At 50.7% G+C, this 13,214-nt stretch overlaps 2 protein-coding genes across 3 annotated transcripts in view; both read left to right on the top strand.

Moving 5' to 3' along the window:
• Positions 1 to 13,214, top strand: part of LOC137535605 (oocyte zinc finger protein XlCOF7.1-like) — an 89,814-nt gene that overhangs the window by 60,542 nt on the left and 16,058 nt on the right. Inside the window, exons 1-2 of one of the 2 annotated variants that reach the window (XM_068257460.1) lie at positions 3,915 to 4,377; positions 7,372 to 8,027. The exons of the other annotated variant lie outside the window; for it this stretch is intronic. Coding sequence (XP_068113561.1) covers positions 7,436 to 8,027 — 592 coding nt within the window. The 5' untranslated portion in view covers positions 3,915 to 4,377; positions 7,372 to 7,435. Of the gene's footprint in view, positions 1 to 3,914; positions 4,378 to 7,371; positions 8,028 to 13,214 lie in introns of those variants that run through there. 2 annotated transcript variants of the gene reach the window in all.
• LOC137535603 (zinc finger protein 852-like) overlaps positions 7,969 to 13,214 on the top strand; it is a 127,537-nt gene continuing 122,291 nt past the window's right edge. The window contains exon 1 of the mRNA XM_068257459.1: positions 7,969 to 8,027. The gene's annotated coding sequence lies outside the window, so the exon portion shown is untranslated. The remainder of the gene's footprint in view (positions 8,028 to 13,214) is intronic.

Below are 13,214 nucleotides of genomic sequence, written 5' to 3'. Positions count from 1 at the left end.
GATGGAGAATGTCAGTAAGACCACCACACAGTGACAGACAGGCACAGTACACATAGTGCTCACATTAGGCAGGATGTAGTATCCATGTGTCAGTAATTGTGTGTGATTACAGGCTGGGGGGGGGGGGGATGATGGAGAATGTCAGTAAGACCACCACAGTGACAGACATGCACAGTACACATAGTGCTCACATTAGGCAGGATATAGTATCCATGTGTCAGTAATTGTGTGTGATGACAGGCTGGGGGGGGGGGGGGGATGATGGAGAATGTCAGTAAGACCACCACAGTGACAGACATGCACAGTACACATAGTGCTCACATTAGGCAGGATATAGTATCCATGTGTCAGTAATTGTGTGTGATGACAGGCTGGGGGGGGGGGGGGGTATGATGGAGAATGTCAGTAAGACCACCACAGTGACAGACATGCACAGTACACATAGTGCTCACATTAGGCAGGGTATAGTATCCATGTGTCAGTAATTGTGTGTGATGACAGGCTGGGAGGGGGGGAGGTATGATGGAGAATGTCAGTAAGACCACCACAGTGACAGACATGCACAGTACACATAGTGCTCACATTAGGCAGGATATAGTATCCATGTGTCAGTAATTGTGTGTGATGACAGGCTGGGGGGGGGGGGGATGATGGAGAATGTCAGTAAGACCACCACAGTGACAGACATGCACAGTACACATAGTGCTCACATTAGGCAGGATATAGTATCCATGTGTCAGTAATTGTGTGTGATGACAGGCTGGGGGGGGGGGGGTATGATGGAGAATGTCAGTAAGACCACCACAGTGACAGACATGCACAGTACACATAGTGCTCACATTAGGCAGGGTATAGTATCCATGTGTCAGTAATTGTGTGTGATGACAGGCTGGGGGGGGGGGGGTATGATGGAGAATGTCAGTAAGGCCACCACAGTGACAGACATGCACAGTACACATAGTGCTCACATTAGGCAGGGTATAGTATCCATGTGTCAGTAATTGTGTGTGATGACAGGCTGGGGGGGGGGGGGGTGATGGAGAATGTCAGTAAGACCACCACAGTGACAGACATGCACAGTACACATAGTGCTCACATTAGGCAGGATATAGTATCCATGTGTCAGTAATTGTGTGTGATGACAGGCTGGGAGGGGGGGGAGGTATGATGGAGAATGTCAGTAAGACCACCACAGTGACAGACATGCACAGTACACATAGTGCTCACATTAGGCAGGATATAGTATCCATGTGTCAGTAATTGTGTGTGATGACAGGCTGGGGGGGGGGGGGGATGATGGAGAATGTCAGTAAGACCACCACAGTGACAGACATGCACAGTACACATAGTGCTCACATTAGGCAGGTTATAGTATCCATGTGTCAGTAATTGTGTGTGATGACAGGCTGGGGGGGGGGGGGGGATGATGGAGAATGTCAGTAAGACCACCACAGTGACAGACAGGCACAGTACACATAGTGCTCACATTAGGCAGGATATAGTATCCATGTGTCAGTAATTGTGTGTGATGACAGGCTGGGGGGGGGGGGGGGGATGATGGAGAATGTCAGTAAGACCACCACAGTGACAGACAGGCACAGTACACATAGTGCTCACATTAGGCAGGATATAGTATCCATGTGTCAGTAATTGTGTGTGATGACAGGCTGGGAGGGATGGGGCAGGGGGGGTATGATGGTGAATGTCAGTAAGACCACCACAGTGACAGACATGCACAGTACACATAGTGCTCACATTAGGCAGGATATAGTATCCATGTGTCAGTAATTGTGTGTGATGACAGGCTGGGGGGGGGGGGGGATGATGGAGAATGTCAGTAAGACCACCACAGTGACAGACATGCACAGTACACATAGTGCTCACATTAGGCAGGATATAGTATCCATGTGTCAGTAATTGTGTGTGATGACAGGCTGGGGGGGGGGGGGATATGATGGAGAATGTCAGTAAGACCACCACAGTGACAGACATGCACAGTACACATAGTGCTCACATTAGGCAGGATATAGTATCCATGTCAGTAATTGTGTGTGATGACAGGCTGGGGGGGGGGGTATGATGGAGAATGTCAGTAAGACCACCACAGTGACAGACATGCACAGTACACATAGTGCTCACATTAGGCAGGATATAGTATCCATGTGTCAGTAATTGTGTGTGATGACAGGCTGGGAGGGGGGGGGGTATGATGGAGAATGTCAGTAAGACCACCACAGTGACAGACATGCACAGTACACATAGTGCTCACATTAGGCAGGATATAGTATCCATGTGTCAGTAATTGTGTGTGATGACAGGCTGGGGGGGGGGGGGGGTATGATGGAGAATGTCAGTAAGGCCACCACAGTGACAGGCATGCACAGTACACATAGTGCTCACATTAGGCAGGGTATAGTATCCATGTGTCAGTAATTGTGTGTGATGACAGGCTGGGGGGGGGGGGGGGATGATGGAGAATGTCAGTAAGACCACCACCATGCACAGTACACATAGTGCTCACATTAGGCAGGATATAGTATCCATGTGTCAGTAATTGTGTGTGATGACAGGCTGGGGGGGGGGGGGGTATGATGGAGAATGTCAGTAAGACCACCACAGTGACAGACATGCACAGTACACATAGTGCTCACATTAGGCAGGATATAGTATCCATGTGTCAGTAATTGTGTGTGATGACAGGCTGGGAGGGATGGGGCGGGGCAGGGGGGTATGATGGAGAATGTCAGTAAGACCACCACAGTGATTGACAGGCACAGTACACAACTCGGAAGCTGCCAGCAACTACAGCCCAGTCTGTGGGATTTATCCCAGGAAACAGCGCTGCAGCCATCATTCCAGTCACCAGTGACCTCCTCCACCACACAGGGAGCCCTCTGCAGCCATCATTCCAGTCACCAGTGACCTCCTCCACCACACAGGAAGCCCTCTGCAGCCATCATTCCAGTCACCAGTGACCTCCTCCACCACACAGGGAGCCCTCTGCAGCCATCATTCCAGTCACCAGTGACCTCCTCCACCACACAGGAAGCCCTCTGCAGCCATCATTCCAGTCACCAGTGACCTCCTCCACCACACAGGAAGCACTATGCAGCCATCATTCCAGTCACCAGTGACCTCCTCCACCACACAGGGAGCCCTCTGCAGCCATCATTCCAGTCACCAGTGACCTCCTCCACCACACAGGAAGCCCTCTGCAGCCATCATTCCAGTCACCAGTGACCTCCTCCACCACACAGGGAGCCCTCTGCAGCCATCATTCCAGTCACCAGTGACCTCCTCCACCACACAGGAAGCCCTCTGCAGCCATCATTCCAGTCACCAGTGACCTCCTCCACCACACAGGAAGCACTCTGCAGCCATCATTCCAGTCACCAGTGACCTCCGCCTAGTGTTGTCCGGATCATGAACGATTCGGATCTTTGATCCGAATCTATTTTGTGAGTCGAATCATCAAAATGAGTGATTCGGATCGCAAAAGGGGCGGGGCCAGGAGCGACACGCCCCCTCTCAGCGGGCAGCGGGGTCCTGGAAGCAGAGCAGAGATGGATCGCTCTGTTGGATGGGAGGCAGCCTTGCAGGGAGACAGGTAGATGAGAGAGGTAGAGGGGACATGGGTGCCACTGCCAGATATGTGTAGAGCACACGTACTGGCTGCAATGTGCTGCCCATTATAGGCTGTCTGTTCCGTAGTTGTGCACAGTGAACACATGTGGGTATTGTGTGCAAACATTTCTGCTCTCTGCTCGTCCCTCCTCCCTTCTCTGTCCACTCCCTGCCCTCTGTCCATCTTCTCCCCTTCTCTCTGTGTGTCCACCCCCCCCTCCCCTTCTCTGTGTGTCCACCCCCTCCCCTTCTCCTGTCCTGCTAGTCATTTCACCCCCGAATGCTTCCCTTGTAAAATGATCCGAGATTCGGATCAAAGATCCGTATCTTTTCAATGATCCGATTCGAATCATCCGGATCATTGAAAAGATCCGAACTTCCCATCTCTACCTCCTCCACCACACAGGAAGCACTCTCTAGGGCAGCTTAAAAATACTGCATCTGCGCATGTGCGGCAGCTTAAGCCTTAGGGCAGCGTGATCAGACACAACAGAGGCAGCAGCAGGAATAACAGGCGGGGGACACCTCCTCCTCCCAGACACGTCAGCCAGGAATGACTACACCCCACTTCCTGCTGGGGGAGGGGAGCTGCTGAAAGGGACATACACACACTAAGCAGGACACTGCAGAGAAGAGGCCACAGGGGTCAGGACAAGGCTCTAATCACTGACCTTCTCATACATGTAACTTGTGTGTCCCCTGATTGGTAATAATAACCTCACAGCACGTTTACAGGCAGAATCACCCCTCCAGGTAAGTCATTGCAGTGTTACTTTTCTTACCTTCACTATTTATAGTTTTGCTCTTTGGGAGCTTCAATGTAACATAGATCAGGTGACAGCAGAGGAGACAGGTGACAGTGTAACATAGATCAGGTGACAGCAGAGGAGACAGGTGACAATGTAACATAGATCAGGTGACAGCAGAGGAGACAGGTGACAATGTAACATAGATCAGGTGACAGCAGAGGAGACAGGTGACAATGTAACATAGATCAGGTGACAGCAGAGGAGACAGGTGACAATGCTCTGTGACTCATGCCTAAAAAAGAGAACCTCTCTCCTCTATTTATGCCTTAAAGGAGCCCTAGAGTGAGGGGTGAATGGAGGCTGCCATATTTATTTCCTTATAAGCCATACCATTAGATGTAAGCTCGCAAGGGCAGGGCTCTCTCCCCTTTTGTGTCTTGGAATTCATTATACATTTTATTCATCATACTCCTCCTTTTGTATCACTTCTGTATTTTGTCACCAATTATGTATTTTGTGTAACGGTGTATTCCATTTGTCTGTATCATTATGTACCCCACGTTCATTTCTTACTTTATACAGCACAGAGTATCTTGGTGCTTTATAAATGTATAATAATACCAGTTGTCTGGCAGCCCTGCTGGTCCTCTGCCTCTGATACTTTTAGCCATAGCCCCTGAACAAGCATGTAGCAGACCAAGTGTTTCTGGCGTTAGCCACATGCTTGTCAGATCTGTCAGTGTCAGACGGAGCAGGACGGAAAAAGGTTGCATTGTCGGTCGCGCATGCCGCAAGATGTCAGGCCGAAGTTGCTTGGTCAGGTGTGCGGCGGCGGATTTTGGAACGAATGAGGAAATGACAGAACCCCCACCACAATTTATAAGTGTGCCCAGTGTGTGCATTTATACATGACCTGTCTGGTGTCAGCCTCCAGGGGTGGGGTGTAACCCCAGGATGTATGCTGACATGGAGGCATGCAGAAAGTCTGAGGAGGTCATAGGACACCTGTCACTCTGTCAGGCTTTTATATCACTGCTGTGACTTGTTTTCTAGTGGTCCCCCTACATGTGTATTGCCCCCTTCAGGCATCTTTGTGTCCCAGATAGTCCCCCAGTATAGGGAGCTAGAGATACCATTAATATTAGGTAGCCGGAGTATTCGTAGCTAGATGGGCCCCAAAGGCTAAGTAGCAAGAAGGGCCCCCAAAATAGGTAGTCATATTGGCACTAGTCTGCTTTACGGGACCCAGCAGGAAACCGCATAGGGAAACCTCGCTAACGGGATTGGGTGGATGTCACCCTCTCAAATTTAAATTGCAGATAGGTTGTAGTAAACTCCGCCCACACTATTCAGCCAATCACAACGCTTCGTGCTGTAGAGGGCGCTGTGATTGGAGAAATGTTCCCTGCTGGGTCCCCTAAACTAGACTGGCACTGCCAAATTTTTCCCCAATAAAGTTAGTCTTCACAAGTGTGTGTGTGTGTGTGTGTGTGTGTGTGTGTGTATATATGTGTGTGTGTGTGTGTGTGTGTGTGTGTGTGTGTGTGTGTGTGTGTGTGTGTGCGTGCGTGCGTGCGTGCGTGTGTGTGTGTGTGTGTATAGCCAGATAGGTCTCCCAGTATATGTGTCCCAATATAGGTTTGCCAGATTAACCCACACTAAATGTAAGTAGTCTTCAAGATGCAGAGATCAGGACCTGCTCAGTAAGGAGACCGTGGGCAAAGCTCCCTAACCATGTAGGGTTATCTACTGAGCACACTCTTAGGAACTCCCTACCATACCCAGTAAAGACAGCCCCAGACTGAAAAGCCACCTGCTTAGCCTGGCACTTTCAGACTCCTAGAATTCTTCCTCTGTTCCACGACTTACCAATCAACCAATTATTGGTCTGAGACATGCTCACGTGCTTTGAGTCCTATGGGAGAAAAGCGCTTTACAAATGTTGTTTGTTGATATTTTGATAACTACAGTATAGGGTAGGGGTGTAAAGGATTAAAATGTAATAAAAAATGTACCTGTTTTATAATCCAGTTGTTGGTGATCAGTGGAGGTCTCAGGGAGGGAGGTTCTGAAGGAGCAGGATCTTTCCATTGTGGCCATTCTTAGCAGATGAGACATTGCCACCGGATGACCTTATCCATTGTATCTCTGATGGGAAGAAGCCAATGTGGACTCAGGAGCCACTGGTGTTGGGTGGTCCCGCCGTGGGAGAGGGTAGAGTCTGCACAAAGATGATGGCTGGTGGGTCACAGCTAGGGGTGGAGCCAGGTAACTAGGGGTGTGGCTGGTAGAACAGGCAGAGGAGATGGAGGCTGCAGAAAGATGATGGCCGGTGGGTCACAGCTAGGGGGTGGAGCCAGGTAACAAGGGGCGTGGCTGGTAGGACAGGCAGAGGAGATGGAGGCTGCAGAAAGATGATGGCCGGTGGGTCACAGCTAGGGGGTGGAGCCAGGTAACTAGGGGCGTGGCTGGTAGGACAGGCAGAGAAGATGGAGGCTGCAGCTGGAGAGGGGTTGGGGGACCTCTGCTGCTTTGGTCCTGGTATTGGCACTGCCCAGCTGGGAGGGTTGTTGTGATATCTCTCTAGGGTATTTGGGGTTAGTAGGTGATGGACAGGTGGGCTCAGGTATGGTCAGGATATGGAGCTGCAGTCCCCCTGCCTAGTTCATCAGGTGCCAGAGCTGTAAGTAATGATAATTTATAGCTAATTAGCTGCAGGCCTCTGCTCCTATCTCCCTCTGTCTCCAGCTGTTCTCTCCTCACATCCTCATCCATCTACCACTGCCGGCACTGCTGTACCCTCCCAGGAATGTGTGCATGGAGAGGAGCAGAGAAGCACCAGATGATGAGCAAGGCACACAGGAGAGAGGACTGTGCTACTGAATGTGCAGGAGACCACAGCTTATGGGAGATTATCACCCCTAGCAAATTATGTGCTTCTCTGTGCTCTGTGTATTACTGCTAATATCTCACTGCTATAATCTGTTATCCTTTACAGGACCTGAGCTCAGAGAGATCTGAGATCTGAGCTCAGAGAGCAAGAGAGGAGTGATCAGCAGTCTATGGAGGAGGGTGACATGAAGAGGACATGTAAAGAGGAAGAAGAAGAGATGTATGTGAGGAGTGATCAGCAGTCTATGGAGGAGGGTGACATGAAGAGGACATGTAAAGAGGAAGAAGAAGAGACGTATGTGAGGAGTGATCAGCAGTTTATGGAGGAGGGTGTCATGATGGTGAAAATTAAAGAGGAAGAAGAAGAGACGTATGTGAGGAGTGATCAGCAGTCTATGGAGGAGGGTGACACGATGAGGACAAGTAAAGAGGAAGAAGAAGAGACATATGTGAGGAGTGATCAGCAGTCTATGGAGGAGGGTGACATGATGAGGACATGTAAAGAGGAGGAAGAAGAAGAGACGTATGTGAGGAGTGATCAGCAGTGTATGGAGGAGGGAGACATGATGCGGACATGTAAAGAGGAAGAAGAGGAGACGTATGTGAGGAGTGATCAGCAGTCTATGGAGGAGGGAGACATGATGAGGACATGTAAAGAGGAAGAAGAAGAGACGTATGTGAGGAGTGATCAGCAGTCTATGGAGGAGGGTGACATGATGAGGACATGTAAAGAGGAGGACAATGCTACAGAGGACATAACAGGTGAGTATTCAACATTAAATTTGAATTTTGAATTGTTATGACTGCATCACTGCTCACAGACTGATACTCATGTTAGATCTTTTTCACCTAAAGCTATCATTATTTGTTGTATTTGGTGACAGCTCACAAACAATAACAGTACAGACACACTGATGGCTTTGGAGTATGTTCTGTTCTGTGGAGAGGGGGGGGGGAGGGTGATGGGTGACTGAGAAATATCCAGCTACATCTCACAGTAGAAATACAATGCTGATCAGGCGATGACTTCCCAAATCTGAGAATCACCCACTAAATAGTATTTATAACTTCCCTATGAGCTCTGGCAAATCTTATACTGGCCACATTATAGGACAACTGTAGTGAGAGGGATGTGAAGACTGCCATATGTATTTACTTTTAAACAATACCAGTTACCTGGCAGCCTGCTGATCTATTTGGCTGCAGTAGTGTCTGGATAACACCAGGAACAAACATGCACCTAATCCAGTCAGATCTGACAACAATGTCAGAAACACCTGATCTGCTGCATGCTTGTTCAGGGTGTATGGCTAAAAGTATTCTAGGCAGGTGATCAGCAGGTTAGCCAGGGAACTGGTATTGTTTAAAATGGAATAAATATGGCAGCCTCCATACCCCTCTCATTACAGTTGTCCTTTAATGGTTGCTAGATTTGGGGAGGGGGGGGGGGCGGGGTCCCAGAGTGGTGGAGGGGGAGGGGCGGTGTCCCAGAGTGGTGGAGGGGGGGGGCGGGTTCCCAGAGCGGTGGATGACATTTTTGGTGGCACTCTATCAGGGAAAGCCTCAGCAGATTGCTCTTCAAGGATTCTTTCCATTTCCTTGTATACATGTTCCCCTATATTGGACCATGGCTCGGGACACTGGGTATATGGATGGCCCATTCTAAGACAGAGGCTGCACCTGATCTGCATGCAATCTTTCACCACATGTCACAAGCCGTGGCACCGCAAGCACTTCTGCTCATTACACGAAATTGTAATGATCTGCTCTGCTGTCTGCACAGGCAGACAGCTTTTTGACCATTTTTTAGGTCTGAGTACTGCAGGTCCCTGGAAAAGAGACTTGTCTTCATTCTGCAAGTTTCAGAGTTGCTGTTCTGGTGAGGAATTTGCATCCACTTGTCATGCAAATTGCTTAGCTGCTTCCTTTGATGGCTTGCAGTATAAATACCATTTCCTCCCAGAATTCCTTGCTGGTCATGAAGGTTTGTTCCTGCTAACTTTCCTGTAGTTTCAGCCCCTCTGCTGATTGTTGGCGAAGATTCTATTGTAGTTAATTATTGGGGAGTGCATCTTGCATTCTCTATAGTGCAGTCAGGCTTTGTATTATTTGTACTGTTTATTCCTGTGCTGTTTTGTCTGGTCCCTGCGATTGTACTGTCGCCTGCGGCAACTGGCAGTAAATAGTTTGGTCTCTTTCCTAGATCGCATTCGCCCTGGCGGTAGAGGCGGTGGATCTCCTCCTGTCTGAATCTTGGAGTATAACCTTAGCTGCGGTTGCTATTGGTTACTCCTTTAGTCTGTCTTGTCCAGCACGAACGCTTGCTGTTGTCTGGTGGGAGGCAACCGATTAGCAAGCGTTCGCGTTATTTGTCTGTCGTCATTGTTAGGTTCATTTGTTAGTCAGGATTGGCGTGTTTTGTCTCTGTTGCGCTTCTCGTGCGGCGACCGCATTTAGGTAGTTCGTTTGTTATTTTCTTTAACGTTCAGATTGTGGTTCTTTGATGTGCCTTTCCTTCTCAGTCACGCTCTGTCTCATTCAGTCTTGTGTCTCTATCAGCAATCGCCATTCTGGCGATTGCTTTCTCACTTTGGTTTTCGCTGTTGTATGTCAACCGTCGCCGGGTGGCGACTGGATTGGTGGACATACATACATTCTGTCTCTGTGCTCACTCTCTCTTTGGGGGCTATCTTGCCCTGTATTGTTTCACCTCGTACAATTTCCATCTGGCATCTGTGGCAGTGCAAAGGGTTCATTCCTCTGCACTCCACAGCTCCATCTGCCGGTGGGAATTCCTCTCTACAGGTGCATTGCACCAAAGCTGGGTTCCCTTATTCAAACGCTTGTGGAGGATTTCCGCAGTGTCAGCGCACATCTTGTGCGCTGACCATGGAGATAATTCCCCAATCGTTACAGAAATACTATAATGGCTCTTAGAGCCACACCTATGACATACTGTACAAGAGGCGGTCCCTGATAATCAGCGCCACCCTGTCCCTTCACATACAGACAGAATATCTTCAGAAATAGATTGCCCGGCACTGCAGAGTTGTAGGAAAGCTTTATTGTGCCGGCTTACATCTGTGCGGTTTGCTGCCAGCATGACTCATGTTACAGACAAACACCCGCTAGGTCACATGGCTGTTGGGCGGTGTGGGAGCGGCGACCCGTCTGATGATTGCTTCTCTCTAATGACGTCTTCAGAGGCAGTGAGGCGGTGTGGTAGTAGTGAGGAGCTCATGAGTCATAACGAGTAGCTAACTACTCCAATGTGTGATTCTAACGAGACATAATAGGATCAGGGGCGCGGCTGGGAGAGCGGGGGTTAATTTCCCAGCTGCCCGCCACTTCTGTGCGTATCACACCGCCTCGCACATGTCCAATGGGACGCCTTCCACGAATCAGTACCGCACCCTTCCTCCTTCCGGCTTGATGGTGGAAGTGCGCCGTGGTGAGGCTTGCGACACAGTTACGTAGTTATTTCGGTTGAGAAAAGACACAACAGCAGCCTGCACCCTCACATATCCCTGCTGAGCCAGAGGAAGGCACAACACCAGCCTACACCCTCACATATCCCTGCTGATCCAGAGGAAGGCACAACACCAGCCTGCACCCTCACATATCCCTGCTGATCCAGAGGAAGGTACAACACCAGACTGCCCCCTCACATATCCCTGCTGATCCAGAGGAAGACACAACACCAGCCTGCACTCTCACATATCCCTGCTGATCCAGAGGAAGGTACAACACCAGCCTGCTCCCTCACATATCTCTGCTGATCCAAAGGAAGGTACAACATCAGACTGCTCCCTCACATATCCTTGCTGATCCAGAGGGAGGCACAACACCAGCCTGCACCCTCACATATCTCTGCTGATCCAAAGGAAGGTACAACATCAGACTGCTCCCTCACATATCCTTGCTGATCCAGAGGAAGGTACAACACCAGCCTGCACCCTCACATATCCCTGCTGATCCAGAGGAAGGCACAGCACCAGCCTGCTCCCTCACATATCCCTGCTGATCCAGAGGAAGGCACAACACCAGCCTGCTCCCTCACATATCCCTGCTGATCCAGAGGAAGGCACTACACCAGCCTGCACCCTCACATATCCCTGCTGATCCAGAGGAAGGTACAACACCAGCCTGCTCCCTCACATATCCCTGCTGATCCAGAGGAAGGCACAGCACCAGCCTGCTCCCTCACATATCCCTGCTGATCCAGAGGAAGGCACAACACCAGCCTGCTCCCTCACATATCCCTGCTGATCCAGAGGAAGGCACTACACCAGCCTGCACCCTCACATATCCCTGCTGATCCAGAGGAAGGTACAACACCAGCCTGCTCCCTCACATATCCCTGCTGATCCAGAGGAAGGTACAACACCAGCCTGCTCCCTCACATATCCCTGCTGATCCAGAGGAAGGCACAACACCAGCCTGCACCCTCACATATCCCTGCTGATCCAGAGGAAGGCACACCACCAGCCTGCACCCTCACATATCTCTGCTGATCCAGAGGAAGGTACAACACCAGCCTGCCCCCTCACATATCCCTGCTGATCCAGAGGAAGGCACAGCACCAGCCTGCTCCCTCACATATCCCTACTGATCCAGAGGAAGGCACAACACCAGCCTGCTCCCTTACATATCCCTCCTGATCCAGAGGAAGGCACAACACCAGCCTGCTCCCTCACATATCCCTGCTGATCCAGAGGGAGGCACAACACCAGCCTGCTCCCTCACATATCCCTGCTGATCCAGAGGAAGGCACTACACCAGCCTGCACCCTCACATATCCCTGCTGATCCAAAGGAAGGTACAACACCAGCCTTCTCCCTCACATATCCCTGCTGATCCAGAGGAAGGCACAACACCAGCCTGCACCCTCACATATCCCTACTGACCCAGAAGAAGGTACAACACCAGCCTGCTCCCTCACATATCCCTGCTGATCCAGAGGAAGGCACAACACCAGCCTGCTCCCTCACATATCCCTGCGGATCCAGAGGAAGGCACAACACCAGCCTGCTCCCTCACATATCCCTACTGATCCAGAGGAAGGCACAACACCAGCCTGCTCCCTCACATATCCCTGCTGAGCCAGAGGAAGGCACAACACCAGCCTGCACCCTCACATATCCCTGCTGATCCAGAGGAAGGCACAACACCAGCCTGCTCCCTCACATATTCCTACTGATCCAGAGGAATGCACAACACCAGCCTGCTCCCTCACATACCCCTGCTGATCCAGAGGAAGGCACAACACCAGCCTGCTCCCTCACATATCCCTGCTGATCCAGAGGGAGGCACAGCACCAGCCTGCACCCTCACATATCCCTGCTGATCCAGAGGAAGGCACAACACCAGCCTGCGCCCTCACATATCCCTGCTGATCCAGAGGAAGGCACAACACCAGCCTGCTCCCTCACATATCCCTGCTGATCCAGAGGAAGGCACAACACCAGCCTGCACCCTCACATATCCCTGCTGATCCAGAGGAAGGCACAACACCAGCCTGCACCCTCACATATTCCTGCTGAGCCAGAGGAAGGCACAACACCAGCCTGCACCCTCACATATCCCTGCTGATCCAGAGGAAGGCACAACACCAGCCTGCACCCTCACGTATCCCTGCTGATCCAGAGGAAGGTACAACACCAGCCTGCTCCCTCACATATTCCTACTGATCCAGAGGAAGGCACAACACCAGCCTGCACCCTCACATATCCCTGCTGATCCAGAGGAAGGCACAACACCAGCCTGCACCCTCACGTATCCCTGCTGATCCAGAGGAAGTTACAACACCAGCCTGCTCCCTCACATATTCCTACTGATCCAGAGGAAGGCACAACACCAGCCTGCTCCCTCACATATCCCTGCTGATCCAGAGGAGGGCACAACACCAGCCTGCTCCCTCACATATCCCTGCTTACCCAGAGGAAGGCA

This window comes from Hyperolius riggenbachi, chromosome 10, assembly GCF_040937935.1.
Source record: "Hyperolius riggenbachi isolate aHypRig1 chromosome 10, aHypRig1.pri, whole genome shotgun sequence".
NCBI lineage: Eukaryota > Metazoa > Chordata > Amphibia > Anura > Hyperoliidae > Hyperolius > Hyperolius riggenbachi.
The sequence above is the reverse complement of the archived record's forward strand: the minus strand, read 5'-3'. Positions and strand labels throughout refer to the sequence as shown.